General features: G+C 40.2%; 1 protein-coding gene across 1 annotated transcript in view; it reads left to right on the top strand.

The window, feature by feature from the left end:
- HYDIN (HYDIN axonemal central pair apparatus protein) overlaps positions 1 to 21,431 on the top strand; it is a 344,459-nt gene that overhangs the window by 163,419 nt on the left and 159,609 nt on the right. The window contains 2 exon segments of the mRNA XM_040253754.1: positions 3,131 to 3,295; positions 4,687 to 4,839. Coding sequence (XP_040109688.1) covers positions 3,131 to 3,295; positions 4,687 to 4,839 — 318 coding nt within the window.

The following is a 21,431-nucleotide window of genomic DNA, read 5'->3' as shown; positions in this document are numbered from 1 at the left end:
TTATGTCTATTAGAGTTTGCCTTATGTATTGAGATGCTCCTATGTTGGGTGCATAGATATTTACAATTGTTGTGTCTTCCTCTTGGATTGATCTTTTGATCATTATGTAGTGTCCTTCCTTATCTCTTGTAATCTTTATTTTAAGGTCTATTTTGTCTGATATGAAGATTGCTACTCCAGCTTTCTTTTGCTTCACATTTGTATGGAATATATTTTTCCATCCTCTCACTTTCAGTCTATATGTGTCTTTAGGTCTGAAGTGGGTTTCTTGTAGACAGCATATATATAGGGCTTCGCTGGTGGTGCAGAGGTTAAAGCATCTGCCTGCAATGTGGGAGACCTGGGTTCAACCCCTGGGTCAGGAAGATCCCCTGGAGAAGGAAATGGCAATCCACTCGAGTACTTTTGCCTGGAGAATCCCATGGACTGAGGAGCCTGATGGGCTACAGTCCACGGGTCGCAAAGAGTCAGACACGACTGAGCGACTTCATTTTCACTTTCATGGGTCTTGTTTTTGTATCCATTCAGCCAGTCTGTGTCTTTTGGTTGGAGCATTAAATCCATTTAGAGTTAAAGTAATTATTGATAGATATATTCCTATTGCTGTTTTCTTAGATGTTTGGGGTTGATTTTGTAGATCTTTTTTCTTCTCGTATTTCTTAACTATACAAGTCCCTTTAACATTTTTTGTAAAGCTGATTTGGTGGTACTGAATTCTCTTAACTTTTGGTTGTCTGAAAAGCTTTTTATTTCTCCCTCAGTTTTGAATGAGATCCTTCCTGGATATAGTAATCTTGGTTGTAGATTCTTCCTTTTGAGTACTTTAAATATATCCTGCCATTCCCTTCTGGTCTGCAGAGTTTCTGCTGAAAGATCAGCTGTTAAACGTATGGGGTTTCCCTTGTATGTTACTTGTTGCTTCTCCTTTGCTGCTTTTGATATTCTTTCTTTGTGTTTAGTCTTTGTCAGTTTGATTAGTATGTAGCTTGGCGTGTTTCTCCTTGGGCTTATCGTATATGAGACTCTTTGTGCCTGTTGGACTTGATTGACTATTTCCTTTTCATTGTTGGGGAAATTTTCAACTATAATCTCTTCAAAAATTTTCTCATATCCTTTCTTTTTCTCTTCTTCTTCTGGGACCCCTGTAACTCGAATGTTGGTGTGTTTGATATTGTCGCAGAGGTCTCTGAGACTGTCCTCGGTTCTTTTCATTCTTTTTACTTTATTCTGCTCTTCAGAAGTTATTTCCACCATTTTATCTTCCAGCTCACTGGTTAGTTCTTCTGCTTCAGATGTTCTGCTATTGATTCCTTCAAGAGTATTTTTAATTTCAGTAGTTGTGTTGTTTGTCTCTGTATGTTTATTCTTTAATTCTTCTAGGTCTTTGTTAATTGATTCTTGCGCTTTCTCCATTTTGTTTTCAAGGTTTTTGATCATCTTTACTATCATTATTCTGAATTCTTTTTCAGGTAGTTTGCCTAGTTCCTCTACATTTATTTCGACTTCTGTGTTTCTAGTTTGTTCCTTCATTTGTGTAGTATTACTCTGCCTTTTCATTATTTTTTTTAACTTATTGTTTTAGAGGTCTCCTTTATCCAGGCTTCAAGGTTGAATTCTTTCTTCCTTTTGATTCTGCCCTCCTAAGGTTGGTCTAGTGGTTTGTATAAGCTTCTTATAGGATGAGATTTGTGCTGAGTTTTTGTTTGTTTGTTTTTCCTCTGATGGGCAAGGCTGAGTGAGGTGGTAATCCTGTCTGCTGATGATTTGGTCTGTATTTTTGTTGTTTGGATGAAGCGTCCTGCCCAGGGTGCTACTGGTGGTTGAGTGATGTCAGGTTTTGTATTCAGGTGGTTTCCTTTGTGCGAATTCTCACTATTTGATACCTCCTAGGGTTAGTTTTGGTGGGCTGCAGTCCATGGGGTTGCTAAGAGTCGGACACGACTGAGCGACTTCACTTTCACTTTTCACTTTCATGCAATGGAGAAGGAAATGGCAACCCACTGCAGTGTTCTTGCCTGGAGAATCCCAGGGACGGTGGAGCCTGGTGGGCTGCCGTCTATGGGGTCGCACAGAATCAGACACGACTGAAGTGACTTAGCAGCAGCAGCAGCAGCAGGGTTAGTTCTCTGGTAGTCTAGGTCTTAGAGTCAGTGTTGCCACTCCAAAGGCTCAGGCTTGATCTCGTTCAGGGGTGACTCTTGTTTAAGGAAATGTCCCTCTTGTATGTTTGTGGCTTAGAGTTGTATATTGTGGCTTCTTTCAAACCTGAACAACGGCAGTGGTGGCCTGGCAGCCTGCTTTGGTGTCCAGGTGGATGACTGGGCACCCCAAGTGGTGGCTTGGGTGTGGGCTCCCAGCAATGGGATTTTTAAAGTTTTATTTGTGTTACATAAAAACTTAGTAATGTGCTGCAGAACAGGGTTCTTAGGAACACACACTAGTAAACAAATGGACAACGTTCATTCATTCACTTACCTGTTTCTTCCATTTAAAAAGCATACACTGAGCATGTGTTTTGGGCCAGAAAGTGGGCAGGTATTGAGGAGAGAGGCCCAGATCATGCCCTAAGATGTTTATAGCCCTTGGAGAAGATGGACATGTTGATAGTGCAAGCTGATGAAAGGAACTGAGGGATGCTCCCTGAGAACAAAGGAAGTGCCTGGACTTTAGGGCCTGGACACCCCTGGGGGTTTCAGGATGAGCGAGGACAGGTCAGAGGGTATGGGCATTGCAGAAAGAGTAACCGTAAGTGCAAAGGGTTGGAGGTGAAAGCAATATCATGTGTTCAGGAAATGCCAGTGGTGGACAAGGATTAAAGCATGAAGGTGCAAAAGGCCTGTTCAAGGAATTTGGCCATGGGAAGCCGTTGTCCTGAGCTAACTCACATTGTGGATGGTTCTGCACTTTTCCGGGTCACACACTTTGGATTTGGGGCTTGTGCACCTCTCTTAGCCAGAGTTCCTTTTGGCTGAATTGAGGTGGTCATCCCCATTTACTTGCCCTAACAACAGTACATTATAAAACCCTCTGTGGATTCAGGACAGTGCTTGTTTCAAAATAATGTGACGTGCTACTGGTTTCACACTGAACCGGAGGCTTGCTTATCCTTCTAGCTTCTCTCCCCCACCAGGTATATCGGGATGTGCCCGCTGTGCTGCTCTCTAGTCCCACGCCCTGTGGGATCATCCCTCCGCATAGCACAGTTCACATACCCCTGACCCTGGAGACCCAAGTCCCTGGGGAATACAGGTCCACAGTTTACATCTCAACCTTTGGGAGCCAGGATCCCCCGATGGTGAGTGCCTGTTTTCGGAATTGCAGTTCTAAGTGCCGTACTTCTTGTGGGGACATTCTAACCTTTGCCTGTAAGGTATTCCCCATATTTGCATATCCTCTAGTTGCTGGTCTTCTAGAGTCTTTCATTTTCTCTCTGCAGTGGGAAAATACCAGGGCTGTTACTTCAGGAATCTGTTTTGTGGATATCTCTGAAAATGGTGCTTTACAGCAATTGATTTTTCTCATACATACAGACACACCTGACCTCTCTCCAGACCAATGAAACCAGAATCTCTGAGGACAGAGGACCAGCACACCCCTTCTCAATTGTTCCTACTACAAAGCTGGGTATCCCTAGCTTGCTATATGTGGTCTCTGAGATTGATTTCCTTCGCTGCTCACCAGGTCTTTTCCTGTAGATTATTGGATATGTATACACAACTATATGCTACAGCATATCCTATTATATTCTTATATCTTATATATCCTTATATATTCTTATATCACCGATTAACCTTAATTACTCCAAGCCTGAGAAAAGGGAGACATGGAAAGCTCTCTGCTGCTTGAGCTGAATCAAAGGACAAATCTTGAAGGAAGTTACCCAATAGGCTATTAATTCCTAGACATCGGATTTACTTGGAAGCTGGGTGGTGTCAACATGCGTTTGTTTGAAGTGATTCTGATTGCTCAGAGAGTATAATAAACTAGGGTTTTGCTTTTATCTCTTCCATATAAGATCATGTAGATAAGCCATCTGACATAAAGCAGCGTCATTAAGGCAGGCCAGCTGAAAGGTGCCACAGTTCAGGTAACCTGCTAGCCTACACGCCTGCCCTGCACAGATGCAGCACAGATGTACCTTGCTGAGCAGGAAACATTTTATGAAAGAAAAAGACCCCCTTCCTTGGGCAGACAGAGTGCCTGGCCGAGAGCATAGCGGAAAGGAAGGAGAGCAAGGCGAATTTCAGTCCCCAACCTGCACAGCTTTGCATGGTGGGTGCCCCTGTCGTATTGCTAGTACAGCAAAAGGACTGGGACTCAGTCCAGCGACATCCAGCCCTGAAGTGCTGGTCCTTAACCCCTCAGTGTTCCTGAGACTAGAGTTCTGGTAGCATATACCGAACTGTTATGCTGGTTTCCCATCAGTACACGGCTCTGGGCTGACCCAGGGAAGCAAAGCTTTATTTTAAGGGAGGAATTCCATGCTAGATTCTCAGCTCTGATCAGAGGGGCCATCCCTGTGACCCTTCACTACAGAATATCAGGGAGAAGGACTGTCAATTCTAATAGCAACCTTTTATGTCCCTGCTTTTTATAAAGGGATGCTTAGAAGGTTCCATTTCAATTTGATTTTAAAGGCCCACCATTTCAGCCATTCCTGTATTCTTTCTCTTGCATGGACTGCAGGTATGTCACTTAAAGAGCATCGGAGAAGGCCCAGTTATCTATGTACATCCCAGTCAAGTTGACTTTGGCAATATCTACGTCCTGAAGGACTCCCTCAGGGTTCTCCACTTGTCTAACCAGTCCTTCATCCCTGCATTATTCAAGGCACACATGGTGAGTAGATTATGCGCTGTCACATGACGAAAACACAGCTTTGCTGTATCTTGGAGGCAGTGGCCTTATTTCAGCAACCTGTCTTTGAAAATGATCTACAGAAGCAGAGATTTAATTGCAGAGTTCAATTGCATTAATCTGTGTTATTCTCATCCCTAGTTCCTCTTTATTATAACCCACTCCTGGGTATGTCTCTAAAAATAAAAAAAAAAAAACAACCAAAAACACTAATTAAAAAAGACAAACTCACTCCTATGTTTATAGCAGCATTATTGACAATTGCTAAGACATGGAGACAACTATGCCTGGCTTTTCATTTTTTCAAAGTACTATCTTTTTTCTGTGTATTAAAGTAAAAGACATGTTTTAACACTTAAACTCATTGATTTATAGTCAAACCTCTTAACTATTTTTTATAATGTTTTACATATTACCAGTGAGCACCGACAAAAGACCACTAAAATGTACCTTTATGAGAGAGCAGAGTTCTTACGTCTTAGCCTTAACTGTGAACAAAATCTATAGACTAAACTCATAGGAATAAGGAATAAGAGAATAACATCCTAATTTATCAAGATGGGCATCTTGTCTCTTACCATGTAAATGTCATAGCCATTCCAAAATGGACCATGCTCTTCCTAAGCCTTACCAAGTGACTCTTTCAGTCACAAGAGGATACCAATGGCAGTGATGTCAAGAGACTTCCAGAAGCCAAGGTTTGTACTTGGCAGACAACTGTAAGCCCCTCATGCCAACCCTCACTTGAGACTTTCTTTACTTTGGCATAACTAAATGTGAAACTCATAAGACAGATTCCAGTAGATCATACTGATTATAAACTACTCTAGGAGAAGGAAAGCTGATTACACGATGGGTCAGCACCTTCCCTGAATTTAGAGTGACAGCTCTACTGATTAAACATGATTAATTCAAGTATAAGCTCGAGCCAGAATGAAAGGAGGCTTGATTTCTTTGTCACGAAAGAGCTAGCCAGAAAATAAAAGAAAAATATATTGGTTTCCTGCATGCTTTATAAGCCTTTCCATCTTCATTCTGCCTATTCCAGCTCTTAATTAGCTTTAGCCAGTTGTTTTTGCTAATTAGTTATTATTCAGGCATACACTTAATACTTGTCACCACAGAGGGAGATTAAGGCAAAATTTCCTTCATATGGACCAAATGTGGCTTTTTTATTTCAAGTTCTACTTTCCCTCCTCCATACAAATCTATAACTTCTTCCCCATCGCCAGCATCACCATCAGCAGAACTGCAGTGGACTAAGTGTTTGTGCCCTGTGCCACCCCCCACCCCCAGCACCACCAATTCATGTATCGAAATCCTAACCCTCAGTGTGATGGTATTAGGAGGTGAAGTTTTGGGGAGGTAAATAGGTCATGAGGATAGAGTCATCATGAATGAGATTAGTGCCCTCACAAAAGAGACCCCAGAGAGCTCTCTCACCCTCTCCATCACTTAAGGATACAAAGAAAAAAATGGCTGTCTACAACCTGGAAGAGACCTCACACCAGAACCTGACTGTATTGACACTCTAATCTCAGACTACCAACCAGAACAGTGAGAAATAAATTTCTGTTGTTTGCAAACCACCCAGAATAGTATTCTGTTATAGCAGTCTACATTGACTAAGACACCAACTCATGTTACTCTTAAGGGACCCCTGTCATTATCATTATAAACTAAAGAATTGATTCTGCCTGTTTGTGCCCTGACAGTAGACAGTCATCCTCAATAATAAGCTAGTACAAAATGAAACACACTTTTCTGTAATGAGAAAAGACAGATGCATTAAGGAGCATGGTGTAAAGGTTTATTAATGGTATGAAATCCTGACGCGCATACATAAAGATCAGATGAAGCTGATCGGGGAGCAAGTCATATTCTTCCTCAGTGCCATTTTCTCTTCTCTGTCACAAGTGAAAGGAAAGAGACTGGAGAGGCATCTGTAACATGGTAGAGCTCTCTGTAGAATGGCATTTGGGATATTTTTTAAAATGTTGGTTGTGATGAAATTGTATGCAGCATTGTTTCATGCTTTGGAAGGAAAAAATCCTCCTCTGAGATGTTAGGATATTAAATTGAAATGAGTCTGGGAATGAAGGGCAACATTTATCTGAGGGTGGGCATGGTCATATACCTGCACAGTTGTCTTACATATAGTAATCACTCAGCAAACAGTGGTTGAGTATCTGAGAGCTGCAGTAATATTCTGTACTATCAACAGTATGGGTTCTAGTCAGACACATCTGGAATCAAGCCCTAACTCTGTGTGTGCTAATTCTGGGCACACTGTTTAATCTTTCTGAGGCTTTGGTTCCTTCTCTTTCAGTGGAACTAATAATGGCATCTAGAAGATTAAACGTGATAATTATGTAGAAAGAGCCTGGTGAAAAATAAACATCAGCATTCAATAAATGGTAGTTTTGATTATTAATGTTGACAAACAAAAAGATCTAGGTGAAATGGCTTATGGAAAGACTTATTATTTTTTTGACACTATATCTTAAGATTTTTTAATATTTCTTAGGTAAGAAAGAAAAAGAAATAAGTCATACTCAGAGAGGCCTTAAGATTTCAAATTTAACTGATCCACACAGTACAGTGCTCTATCAGATGGGAGCACTATTACTGCCTTTTTTCTTACTCTTCATTTTGTTTCTGTAATTTTTGACAGTGAAGCTGGCTTATAAAATATAAAACATTTTTATTGATGAATCCATATGTGTTCTTCTACACCAAAGAAAAGAGATTTATTAGCAAATAACTTACTTTAGAAATTTTAGGTTCATTAGCTTTCTGATTCTCGGAGTTTATTTATTCATGTATTTGTGCAGATGCTTCCTGGCACCATGTTAATCATGTCTGTGTGCTCAGAGCAGTCCTAGTTCCTTTTATTTAACTATCTTCATGTCTTGTGTTTGACTGAATACCTTTGACTGAGTCTTGAGAAAGCAGTGATTTTCAGAAAGAACATTATTGTCCCTGTTGAAAGGTACCTCCTTGTAGCCTTAAAAGATTATTGGTAATCTTAAGAGCTGTGTAATCGTAAGAGCTATGTAAGTTACAGAAACCGGCTTCCTCATATAGTCAAACTCTGCTGGCCTTAAAATTCTCACAGACTTCCCCCTACCCTCTACTCCCTGCAAAGGGGAAATTAAGAAGTAGGACAGTTGCTTGACCAATAGGAACTCTCAGCATCTCAGTGACCAAACCCTTTCAATCAATCTGTCATTATAAACTCCTTCCCTCTAAGAACAGGGAGAAAATCTGGGCACAATATGAAAAATCACAAGTTTAAGGGAATGATGGAGCAATGCCAGTGACAACAACCCGGAAGAAAAAGGAAGTTAAGAAATTTAAACCCAGCATTTATGACTGCTTTTTCTATATAGTACCAGAAGAGGTTGAAAACTAAAAGGAGCTTTCAGAAAACTTGTTGATCTAAGAAGATAGACACTGGAATCAAGACAGGCTAGAGAGAGAAAAACTGGAGAAGAATGAACTTGGTAAAACTCTCAGAATTTTGGTTCCAACTAGGAAAATCTATATTCTGGAAACAAAAGTGACCTAATGCAGACCTCATGATCTCTGCCTGGATGAAGGAGTTCCAGGACTCCTAGTTGCCTCCACATCTTTCCTAGAAGCAAATATATGTTCTTACCAGAAGACGACAACATGATTCTAAGCCTCAAAATATCTCTACAGTTTTCATATACAATGTCAAACAGTTAATTTTAAAATTACCAAGCATAGGATACAAATTAACATAAAACTACAACGTGGTTAATATACTCAAGGAAATAAAAGGCACAATTTAGAATTTTGGTAGAGATCTAGAAAGTGTAAAAGAGAACAAATGGGGATTGAAAACCTGAAAAATGCAATTGAAATTAGGAACTCAGTTCAGTTCAGTGGCGCAGTTGTGTCCGACTCTTTGCGACCCCATGAATCGCAGCACGCCAGGCCTCCCTGTCCCTCACCAACTCCCAGAGTTCACTCAAACTCACATCCATCGAGTCGGTGATGCCGTCCAGCCATCTCATCCTCTGTCGTCCCCTTCTCCTCTTGCCCCCAATCCCTCCCAGCATCAGAGTCTTTTCCAGTGAGTCAACTCTTCACATGAGGTGACCAAAGTACTGGAGTTTCAGCTTTAGCATCATTCCTTCCAAAGGATACCCAGGGCTGATCTCCTTTAGAATGGACTGGTTGGATCTCCTTGCAGTCCAAGGGACTCTCAAGAGTCTTCTTCAACACCACAGTTCAAAAGCATCAATTCTTCGGCACTCAGCTTTCTTCACAGTCCAACTCTCACATCTATACATGACCACTGGAACTCAGTAGATGAGTTTAACTGAACATTACATACAGATGAATAGAGAACCGTAGAAGTGAAAGTTCAGAAGGAACTACCCGAAATGAAAATATAGAAGAGTTGGTAAAACAGACAAACTCAGAGAGAGGAGGAAAGGGAAAAAAGCTGTCATTGCCTTCCACAGAAGCAAATAAGTAAGGGTCAAACTGCCAAGGCAAGAAGTAACAGTAGATTATAGATGAGAAGGTGAACAGCAAAAGAAAATGCTGAAAATAGACAATGGTTGCCCTCATTAATGAGCAACAGTGGGATTGATAAGGGTGGGAGATTAGGTGCAAGAGACTTCTGTTTTTCACAAAAATGCCTTTTCTAGAACCATTTAACTCTGTAAATTTTGTAATGCATATATCTCATAAAAATAAGATTAAAAAATTTAAATCATGTTGCAAGACAGTATGTAGAAGTATGGTACCATTTATGCGAGAAAAAGTATGTAAGAAAAAATATAAATATGTGTATTTTTTAGTTTTGTTTATAAAGTTTCTCTGAAAAGACAGGCAGAAAACTGGAAACAATGGCTGCCTCTGGGAATGGTAACTAGTGGTCCTGTGCATAAGAGAGAAAGACTCGTTAGAATCCATTTGAATTCAACACTGGGATATGCATTATTTATTTTTTCAAGAAAAAGCTTCTCAGAAAGAGAGAAACTGGGAATGAAACTAAGAAGAATAAGCAGAGTTAAAATTAAATGGGCCCTAAAGCTGAAACTCCAGTACTTTGGCCACCTCATGTGAAGAGCTGACTCATTGGAAAAGACTCTGATGCTGGGAGGGATTGGGGGCAGGAGAAGGGGACGACAGAGGATTAAATGGCTGGATGGCATCACCGACTCAATGGACATGAGTCTGAGTGAACTCCGGGAGTTGGTGGTGGACAGGGAGGCCTGGTGTGCTGTGATTCATGGGGTCGCAAAGAGTCGGACACGACTGAGCGACTGAACTGAACTGAACTGAAAGAGAAGGGTGATCATATCCTTTTAGGATGAGTAATTTATTCAAGAAACAAAAGTGTGTCTTCCCTGTTACACAAATTAGCATCCTTATAGAACAAACAGAAATTAATAAAAGAAACAAAGTCACTCATATGCCACCCTAGCAATAACCACCATTGAGCTTTTGGTGTACATCTTCCAAATCTGTACTATGTGTGTCTGTCTGTGTATTCCTATCCCCCGCCATCAACACTATTTCATTACCAGCTATTTTCATCCAACAGTGTGGTATAGTCAGTTTTTGACATGAATTATTAAGGAATATTCCTACACAGATCATTTACGGTGACTGACTTTATTGCATCACTTGGCTTCACCACAGTTGACTTAGCTAATCGCCTACCGATAGGTGGTTTCCAGCTTTTCACCACTGTAAACAATGTTCACATCCTAATTGCTGTTCCCATCTTTACCTGTTTCCTTAGACTAAATTCCTAGAAATGCAATTGCTGGATCAAATGACATGAATGTAACTAAGTCTTGGTAAGTCTTTTGAAATTATCTCCTAGAAAATTTGTACCAGTTTATATCCTACCCATCTTACCCGCCTCAGTGTTAAAGAAGGTTACCCTGTCCCAGACCTTTGCTGGCATTTTGTTTGCTAAATCTGGCAGATGAGAGGAAAAAAAACATATTGCTAGTTAAGTTTGTGTTTCTTTGGCTTACTGGTGATACTGAACATTTTTCATGTACTTATTGATTAACAACTATTTCTAAGTATCTTCCCCATGCCTGGGACTAATTGTGCTCACTGAAGGGAGAGACATAAAAATGATCTGTTAGTTCATAAGATTATAAGAATGATCTCTTTCTTCAAAGAATTTGCAATCTCAAAAAAAGAAATGACTACAAAAACAACACAGTATTACAGTGTGCAATGTTATATATAAGCACAGCGTAAGATGTGGCTAGTGAGTGAGTAAAGTGAAAGTCACTCAGTCGTGTTCAACTCTTTGCGACCCCATGGACTGTATTATCCAGGCCAGAATACTGAAGTGGGTAGCCTTTCCCTTCTCCAGCAGATCTTCCTGAACCAGGGTCTCCTGCATTGCAGGCAGATTTTTTACCAACTGAGCTATCAGGGAAGCCTATAAGAAGTAGCTAATTCTCCCACAAAATTAAAAATGTTTATAGATGGGCACATTCGAGAGGAGTTGAGGGATGAGGAGGAGGACAGGGATATGGGGTGTACATTTCCAAAGAGCAGCACAGTTAAATGCAGTGATGGTGTACAGCACCTTTGGGGAGATCCAGTGTGGCTGAGGCCAAGGATGCCTGTTGAAAACTGACAGCGCCTGGGAAGTAAGCCTACAAAAGTGCTCCTTAACAAAGAATTTGAAACACATCCTCCATACCAGAGGCTCCTATCTGATATACCAGTCTTGATTGCAGGCTGCCTTTGTTTCAAACAAATTGGACTTCCCTGGTGGCTGAGATGGCCTGCAAATACAGGAGATCCAAGTTCAATCCCTGGGTCAGGAAGGTCCCCTGGAGGAGGGAATGGCAACCCACTCCAGTGTTCTTGCCTGGAGAATCCCATGGACAGAGGAACCTGGTGGGCTGCAGTCCATAGGGTTGCAAAGAATCGAACATGACTGAAGCGACTTAGCACACAGTGCCTTTGTTTCAAACATGAAAGATGACGAATATCTACCATGTTTGGAGGTCCTTGAGCCCTGGAAATTATATGTAAAGTTTGGGATATGTATTTAGAGTATGTTTGTATGTGGGAGGTGTGTGTGTGCATGCACACATGTTTCTTCAAAGAGGTTCCATAGTTTTCCCAAAGTGAAAGTGAAGTCATGCAGTCGTGTCTGACTCTTTGCGACCCCATGGACTGTAGCCTACCTGGCTCCTCCGTCCATGGGATTTTCCAGGCAAGAGTACTGGAGTGGGTTGTCATTGCCTTCTCCAGGAGAGCTTCCCAATCCAGGGATTGAACCTGGGTCTCCCGCATTGTAGGCAGACGCTTTACCATCTGAGCCACCAGGGAAGCCTAGTTTTCCCAAAGTTGGGAAAAATCAGCACTACTAGTCCAGACGTTGGCGAGCCATCTAGAATCTCCAGTAGGAGAGGCACAGGATCAGGTCTGTGAAAGAGAGTCCTGTCAAGAAGTTAGATTGGGGGGGGCGGGTAGGGTGGGGGCACAAACAGGAAGGAGAACTGGACATGAAATTTTGAATGATAACCTTCTAATAAACCCATTTTATTGAAAATTAGTACAGAGTCACCTGGCTACAAACTGGCAGAGTCTGCAGTTGACCTATCGGTCTCCATGTGACTCTAAAGCCCTCTTTTCTAATCATGACCCTCTGTGCCTCTTTTATAAAACTCTGTCATCATTTCTTTGGTATTTCATTTCCTAACGTTCAGTTAATTATTTTAAGCAGCAAAGTGACTCACTTCAGGGCAGAGAACCATATGGCTAGAGATACCATTTAGAGGACAAAAAAAGAGAAAGGCCTCGGTGACTGCTTATTGTTTTGTTCCACAAAGAATTGATCATCTGCTGAGATAATGGTATAAATCCAAAGAAATCCCTCACTCTGCACTTTGGTTCCTGTTGTTATTTGTGTCCTGTCATCCCGTGGAAGGAAATTCCTGCAGGTTTCAACTGGCAAGCGAGTCATTCTGGAGACAAGTGCACAGTGCTGTTTACTTCAAGCTTCCTAGTCATTAGCTCTGCAGGATAGAAGGTCTGCCTGAGTGTATGCGCGTTCATTTATTGATAAACGACATGTGCAAACACTTCTGTCTTTTGTGGAAAATATTAAATACACGATAGGGTAACTTATAAAAGCACTGGCTGCTTTACCTTGGGACCTGAGTGTTAGCTAAGAAGTGTGCTAATGCCCTGTTGTCAAATAAAAAGCAAATGTTAGCCTTAGATATGTGTAACCTCTGGGAGCAGGGATTAACACTCCTCACCAGTGGGCCTGGAATTCTGAAAGGTAAAAGATCACACCTTTTTATGTTCTGCACAATCATATGCACATATGATACCAACCACCTGTATGTGTTGTTCATGAGCTACTGTAATGACTGAAGCATTTTAGCCCCAATTCATGGAAGAAACAGAGGCAACTATTGCTGAAATTTTGGTAGAAGCCTTAGGAAAGCCTTTTTTTTTAAATCATCTTAGGAACAAATATTTGAAACTCTGTATTAGTTTTCTATTGCTAAGTAAATAATTACTACAGACTTAGTGGCTTAATACAACACAGATGTATTACCTCAGTTTCCATGGGTCAGAAATCCAGGCATGACTTGGCTGGATCCTCCTCCTAGGATCTCAGAAGGCTGAGATGGAGTTGCTGGCTGATCTGCATTCTCTTCTGGAGGTTTGACAAGGGAAAGATCCATTCTGGGCCCCCTCAGATTTGGCAGAGTTTCTTTTCTTGCAGTTGAATGACTGAGGCCCCATTTTCTTGCTGGCTATCAGTCAGGGACCACTGTCAGCTGTTGAGGCCCCTACAGACCCTCTCCTGCTTAGAATCTCCTCATTAGGAAGACCCAGTCCCTTCTAAAGGCTCTCCTGATTAAGTCAGGCCCAATAGGGTAATCTCTCTTCCTTAACATCAACTGACTCAGGACCTTTCAGAGTAGCACCTAGATTGGTGTTTGATTGAATAACTAGGAGAAGATAACTGGATACCAGCAGATGGAGATCTTGGGGGCCATCTTAGATGTCCACCTCCTGTGAACTCCTTTGAGATGCTTCTCTTCCGACAAGAGTATTGTGTGTTAAATGCTTCTTAGCATCTATCCTTGTTTTATGAGTTTGGTAATACGTGTCATGGGAAATACTACCGAGCCCATAATTATATGTCATGTGGAGCATTTCAGCGCTTGGTAAAATGATGACAGTAGCTGTTACTTACAGGGATTTACTATGTGCGAGACAATGTTCTGAGTTGTATGTGCATCACCTCATTTAATCATCAACTCTTTGCAGAAGTTGTCATCAGTATCATGAGCTACAGGTGGGATAACTGAGGCTGGACACAGTGAAGAGACGTGACGTGCCCAATGTGTGAGAGCTGGCAAGTGGCAGACCTGGGATTCAAACCACAATTGTCTCTCTTCCTTTAGAGCCCTCCTTTGTAAACATCGGAACCTTTAAAAGGGTTACAGAGTGTCCTCCATAGCCAAGATTATCATTCATCGGTTCCCTCTTTAGTCAGATTTGCCATCTAATAACAGAAAATGTCACAGAGACCAAGTCCTCCCTAAAAACAAAGGACACCCCTAAGAGCCAAATACCAAAGAGACACAAGATGAGCATGGTTTAGAGACTGACTTTTGATAAGGACAGTCCAATACCTTAGCAGCAGGCATATTATTGTGACTTGTTCTTGAATTCTAGGATGTACTTTGCTGCCTGGTTTTATGCCAAACATTGATTAATAAGCTTCATCAAAAAGAAAACTCACCACTTCAGCCCTGGAGAGCAACGTCAGGTCTTCTTTCCAGAGCAGCCAACCTGTGTCAGCAGGAATCAGAATGGAAATGGTACCCATCCATCTAAAACTAATGTCCCCTGACTTGAAACAGCACTTACGCTGGTGACACCGTCGCTTTACTGTGGACAGAGGGTTGGCCTCTGTTACTAGATAGGGGAGGAAAATAAATGGTTAGAACATGAAAGCTGACATTCACAATGCCCTCTTCTGAAAGGCATTTGTTTTTTTGATAAAAGAAGAACAAAAATGGCATTGATTTATGTTTTAATTGTAAGCTAAGCCTCAAACTAAATAGAGTGCTCAAAGGCCACATATTTGGGGAGAAGGACCATCAGAGTGAGATGATCCTGCCTAGAACATTTTTTATTTTATCTCCTAGCTGCTCCTGCATTTGTCCTAGCAGCAGATAGATATGAACTCCAGGCCTGAAATTCCCGGAGAAGTTGAAATGTGATAATTCTACTTCTGTGTTCTGGTGGAGTGAACTCTTCACCTTCCAAAATCTACGATCTAAGGCAGTTGGGGAAGACCTAAGAATATGACAGGAGGCTGAACCCACGAGGTCGCTGTAGCAGAGAGTGGCTTATAGTTCATTATGTCTGTCCTCCTTTCCTCTTGAACCAGAGCAGGTGACGTTTCCCAGCCTCCTCTGGAGTTAAGTGTGGCTGCATGATGGAGCTCTGGCCAGTGGAAGTGAGAAGTGATCTGTGCCACTTCGAGGCTTGGTACATAAAATCTTGGCCTATGACCCTCCATCCTCTTTGTTTCTTATTGGCTGGGCAGATGTCAGTCAGTGTCCAGACTGCCAAAGAAGCCGTGAATTAAACATGACATTGTCTATTTAGCTGGGGCCCTTGAATGCCTGAATGGAACAGAAACCCATCCTCACTCCTGCCAGCAACTGGAATGCACGTGAACAGGAATAATAATAAAATAAATGGGGTTTTTTTTTAAGCCATTGAGTATCAAGGGTCTTTCCCTTATAGCAGTTGACATTACTTTATCTAAAATAATCACCTAAACAGATTACTGCGTGTCTTTCAAAGTCAATCTGGACATTAAAATTCTAAAAGACCTCTAGAAATGTGAAAGATTACATCAAATGTTGTCTTTTTATTGTTCTATAGGAGATCAAGCAATTAAATATCTAACTTATTAGCAATTGTATTTCAGCAATTTTTCCTTTCACTGGCTATATAAACAAGTCCCTGTATTCTCTTTGGAACCAGCTGTATTATTTTACTAATTTTCTCATTAAAGAGATAAAGAAGTCTTTGACAAAATAAAATAAAAGCCTAGAATCAAAAGATTGAAAGTAAAACAAGTAGTTCTAAGTAAGGTGAAAAGCTGGTTGATTGTGTACATCAGACTGAAAATGATATGTCAAAGACTCCTATGTACAATAATAAAAACTCCAATGAAATGAAGCTATAATGACTCATTTAAAAGTATCTATCTGCATTTATAGCTCTTTAGAACTCACTTTTGTGTTATTTCCTATGGTTAATATGTTAGAAGTGAAAGTCACTCAGTCATATCCAACTCTTTGCAACCCCATGGACTATACAGTCCATGGAAATCTCCTGGCCAGAATACTGGAGTAGGTTTCCCTTCTCCAGGGGATATTCCCAACCCAGGGATTGAACCCAGGTCTCCCACACTGCAGGCAGATTCTTTACCATCTGAGCCACCAGGGAAGCCCAATATGTTAGAAGGTATTAGTATTTGCACTTTGGGACTGTGTCTTAGTTCAGGCTTCTATAACAAAGCACCAGTAGGCTGGATGGCTTATAAACTACCAAAATTTATTTCTGTAGCATGGTTGAGTTCTGCCAAGGGCCCTCTTCCACCCCAGGGACTCATAACTTGTCACTGTATCCTCAGAGTGGAGGAGACGAAGTAAATCTTTCACGACTCTTGTGCTGTGCTGTGCTTAATTGCTCAGTCATGTCTGACTCTGCAACCCCATGGACTGTAGCCCACTAGGCTCCTCTGTCCATGGGGATTCTCCAGGCAAGAATACTGGAGTGGATTGCCACGCCCTCCTCCAAGGATGACAGGAATCTGGTTCATGAGCCCCACCTCCTGATACCATCATACTGAGGAGAGGGTCTCAACATTAAGTTAGGGGGAAACACAAAACATTCAGTTCATAACATTCCATCTTGGCTCCTCCAAACTGATGTCCTTTTCACATGAAAAATAAGTTCATTCCATCCCAACAGCCTTAACTTGTTCTAGTATCACCTCTAAGGTCCAGAGTAGTATCTAACTATCAACTAAATCAGGTATGAATAAGACTCAGAATACATTCATCCTAAGGTAAAATTCCTCTCTAGCTGTGCACCTCTGAAACCAAACAAGTTAACCAAGCAAGTGCTTTGGGGGCTATTTAGGTGAAATGGATATATTGTGCATATGAGAACGGCATGGATTCGGGGGCTCTGGGGCAGAATGTCAGAGACTGGATGTTCCTATTCCTCCAAAATTCGTATTTGAAACTCTCCTCTGATGTGATGGTGTTAGGAGGTGAGGCCTTTGGGAGGTAATTAGGATTAGATGAGATCATAAGAGTCCTCAGGACGGGATTAGTCCCCTGCTGCTGCTGCTGCTGCTGCTGCTAAATCGCTTCAGTCGTGTCCAGCTCTGTGCGACCCCATAGACAGCAGCCCACCAGGCTCCCCCGTCCCTGGGATTCTCCAGGCAAGAACACTGGAGTGGGTTGCCATTTCCTTCTCCATTGCATGAAAGTGAAAAGTGAAAGGGAATTCACTCAGTCATGTCCGACTCTTAGCGACCCCATGGACTGCAGCCTACCCGGCTCCTCCATCCATGGGATATTCTAGGCAAGAGTACTGGAGTGGGGTGCCATTGCCTTCTCTGGATTAGTCCCCTAATAAGGGTCAAAAGAGAGCTACTTCTTCTGCTCTCTCTCCACTGTGTGAGGACACAAGGAAAAAGCCAACAGTCTTCAGTCTGGAAGAGAGCTCTCAGGAGAACTCAACCACGCTGGCACCCTGATCTTGGATTTAGTCTTTGGAATTGTGAGAAATAAATTTCAGTGGTTTATAAGCCACCCAGCCAGTCTATGTACTTTGTTATAGCAGCCCCAGCTGACTAAGACAGATACTGATGCTGAGAATGGAGTACTGCTGTTAACAAATACCTACAAATATGACTGTGGTTTTGGAACTGGGAAATAGGTTGAAGCTATGAGTTTTTTGGTTTGTTTTTTTTTTAATATTTTATTGAAATGTGTATGTTTGTGTCTGTGTATTCTATTTTAGATTTTTTTCCTTTATAGGTTATTGCGTAACATTGAGTATAGGTCCCTGCACTATGCAGTAGATCCTTTTTGGTTATCTATTTTTTAAAAAATTTTATTGGAGTGTAATTGATTTATAATCTTGTATAGCTTCTGCTGTACAGCATAGTGAATCAGTTATACATGTAAGAGTTTTGAAGTTCATGCTAGAATAAGCCTACATTGCTGTGACTGGGCTATCAGACACTGTTTTTTGAAAAATGGATAAATTAAGAAGATGCAAAGAAGTTATTTCTTTGAGCCTAAACATGAGCAAAATATAGTGATATTCAATCATGTAGTTTATCTTGCCAGTAATAATTGATCTATAATCCCCAAAATTCAATTTATGAGAATTATTATTTTTTGTTACTAATATTTTAGGATAAAATTATGCAAAAGTACAAGTCAATTTTATGGAAAGACAGAGTTTGCTTACTGTTTTCTTAATATTAAAAGTATTTCACTGGGGCTAATTTACTATGAGGAGGAAAGTTTAAAAATTTTGGAGAAATAGTTTGTCATACAAACATCAACACAGAGATAATTAGCATACAAATATCTTATCTCAGCCCTAGTTTATCTAGTGTGATATTTAATGTTTGTTTTCTTTTCTATCTATGTCTTTAGAGATGTCCCATATTAAAAGGTTACAAATAATAATAGGACTCGTGACTTAGAGTTAAATCTATAATTTCCATTAATACTAAAATTAAAATTTTCTCAACATTCATCTATATCATCTTTATAAACAATTTATAATGTTGAGAACTGTTCTTCTTTGCTTCATTTAATTTATTTGAATTTTTAAATGCAATTTATTAGTTCCCATGCAGACTTTCAAGCCAAGAAAAAATTTAATTAGCATTCTGATCTGTGAAATAGGATTTTCCTCAGCTGTTAATTGGGAAGTTGGCATTTGGGTTTAAATATTAGATTCTCCTTATTTAAGTACCTGTGACCCTGTTCCCAAGAGGGTGACCATTCAGGGCCCACTGACCAAATCCAGTCTCTGAGTTTACACTGGGGCTAGACGTGGATTATGGTGACATTCCAAGGCACTGTCATCCTACAAGATTCTGCCTACTGAAATTTCTAACTCTTGCCTGCAAATTGCAAAATACATTCTTCTTATTTACAATGAACATCAATCAGTACAACTCGATTCCAAACCCAGGAGATTTCTGATCTGTAACTTTACATTGAACCTCAGCCCTCATGGAGCTACATGTGTTTTTACACTTCTCTTTTTCCTTTTGCTAAGAGAAATACACCATAGACATTAAATAGAGGAAGGATAACTTTGGACTGGAATGCTCTCTCAAATCCAGCCCATAGAGTATAGTTTACATTTGTTTTGAAATTGTTGTTTTCTTCTGTCTGCTTTTTTAAAAGAGAGCTTATTCTGAGCTTCCTTACTCAGAAGAGTACAGGGAGCCAAGGAAGATTCATGAAGGGATAATCAGACTCTTCTTCAATGGAGTGGAAAGCTTGATTTTGCCACTCCATTATTATCCTGGAAGTTTTGAAATGATCTCTACATCTTTTCTGTTTTCAGCCTTTTCCCAATGCATTGTTAGTCATTGTTAAATATTTTCTATGAATATTTATGCATATAAATATTTCTGAGTAACTTTTTTCTCAAAACAAAACAGTACTGTTAGAATTAATTTAAATAATATAACAATCAAAATAGGGATATGGTGCTTTGTATTAATTTTGAGATACTGTTTACATGTAAAATGAGAGTAGAACAAATTGAATTTTATTAAGCAATGGCATAATATAGTTAAGGATAACAGTCTCTGATAATTAAGCTCAATTTCATATGTAAACAGAAAAGAAAATGTGTCCGGAAATTTATCGTACAAAGAATTTCAATATCTTCTGCTCCAAAAATGCAGCTTGTTCTTTATATTTCCCTGAGACACTTTCACCGTAGCCTCCTTCTGACTTGCATTTTTGTTTTGCATGGTTGTCTCTCTGAATGTCATTATTATCAGCTTCCTGGGGGCAGAAACTGTGCTTTGGACACTTTTGTGTTGCAAAGAGTCAGACATGACTGAGCGACTGAACTGAACAATATCTGGACCTCAGAACCACTGAGCATGTATTTGCTATATGCACTTAAAAAGTATTTGCTTTTAAGTACATATAAAACAGTTTGCTTATCAAATTTGCAGATGACTGGGAAGGATGAGGAAAAGTAGCTAATAAGTTGAATGTCATAATCAGAATTTTAAAAGATCTCAAAAGGCTGAAAAATGTATAAAAAGAAAAGTAAATAATAAAACTGAATTCAAAAAACACTGAAATTAAAATATGCTAGATATGTTTAACAGTGAATTATATGCAGCTGAAGAAGGAATTATTGAACTGGAAGACAGCTCAGAGGAAATCATCCAAAAAGAAGCACAGGGAGAGAAAGGATGGAAAATGCAGATGAAGCCTGTGAGGACACACTAGGAAAGTCATACCCACATATAATGGAGTAATATAAAGAAAGAAGAAAGAATGAGTCAGAAACTGTATTTAAACACATAATTGCTGAGAATTTTTCAGAAATAAAGATACCAAACCACAGATTCTGGATGGGTAGCAAATTCCAAGCAGGATATACAAATAAACTCATAACTGGACACACTGTAGTGAAACTGCACGATAATTAATCAAATACAAGGAGAAAAGTCTTAAAAGCAGCTTAGAAAGGTGAACACTAAAGACACAGAGTATATTTTTAAATAAGATGCTTATAGCTTAAAATTATTATTATTTGACACGTTAGACAAATTTTCAACTTACTTTGGAGCCATAAGAGGTTTTATTCTTAAGTTGGAGATGTAATTTGAAGGGCTGTTAAAAGAGGGAGATTCAATTTGTCCTATTTAGCTCCAAGGGAGTGGACCAAATACCAGTATATGGAAGGTCAAAAACAAACAGATCTCTGCTTGGTGTAAGGAAGACATGCCAGATATTATGAATTGTTAAAAAACAGGGGTACGTTACCTTAGTTGATAAATGAGTTCTCTAACATCACAGGATTTGACTGAAAGGCAGATATATGAGTTCATCTAACAAATATTTATTAAGCATCTACTATGTACCACGCATAATTATAGATACAAGGACGACTATAACAAAAGAGACAGAAATCCCTTCTACAGAGAGTGTATATTGTAGTGCAAGGAGAGCAGGATAATGATAAGTCAGCCATGCACTATGTTAGAAGATGGTAAAAAATGGAGCAGGGTAAAAGTATAAGGAGTACTGGAGGGGGAAGGTTTTCAACTTAAAATGTGACGGTAAGCATAAGCTTCATTGCGAAGTGTCGTTCAGTCAAAGACCTTGGGGAGGAAAGAGACTGAGCTATGAAGATCTAAGCAGTGAAAGGGAATACATTGGTGGGAGTCACTTCCAACTCTATTCTTTAGTCCCATAATATGT

The sequence above is a fragment of the Oryx dammah genome, unplaced genomic scaffold (genome assembly GCF_014754425.2).
Source record: "Oryx dammah isolate SB20612 unplaced genomic scaffold, SCBI_Odam_1.1 HiC_scaffold_13, whole genome shotgun sequence".
NCBI lineage: Eukaryota > Metazoa > Chordata > Mammalia > Artiodactyla > Bovidae > Oryx > Oryx dammah.
Note: the sequence above shows the minus strand (reverse complement) of the source record. Positions and strands in the feature narration are given on the sequence as shown.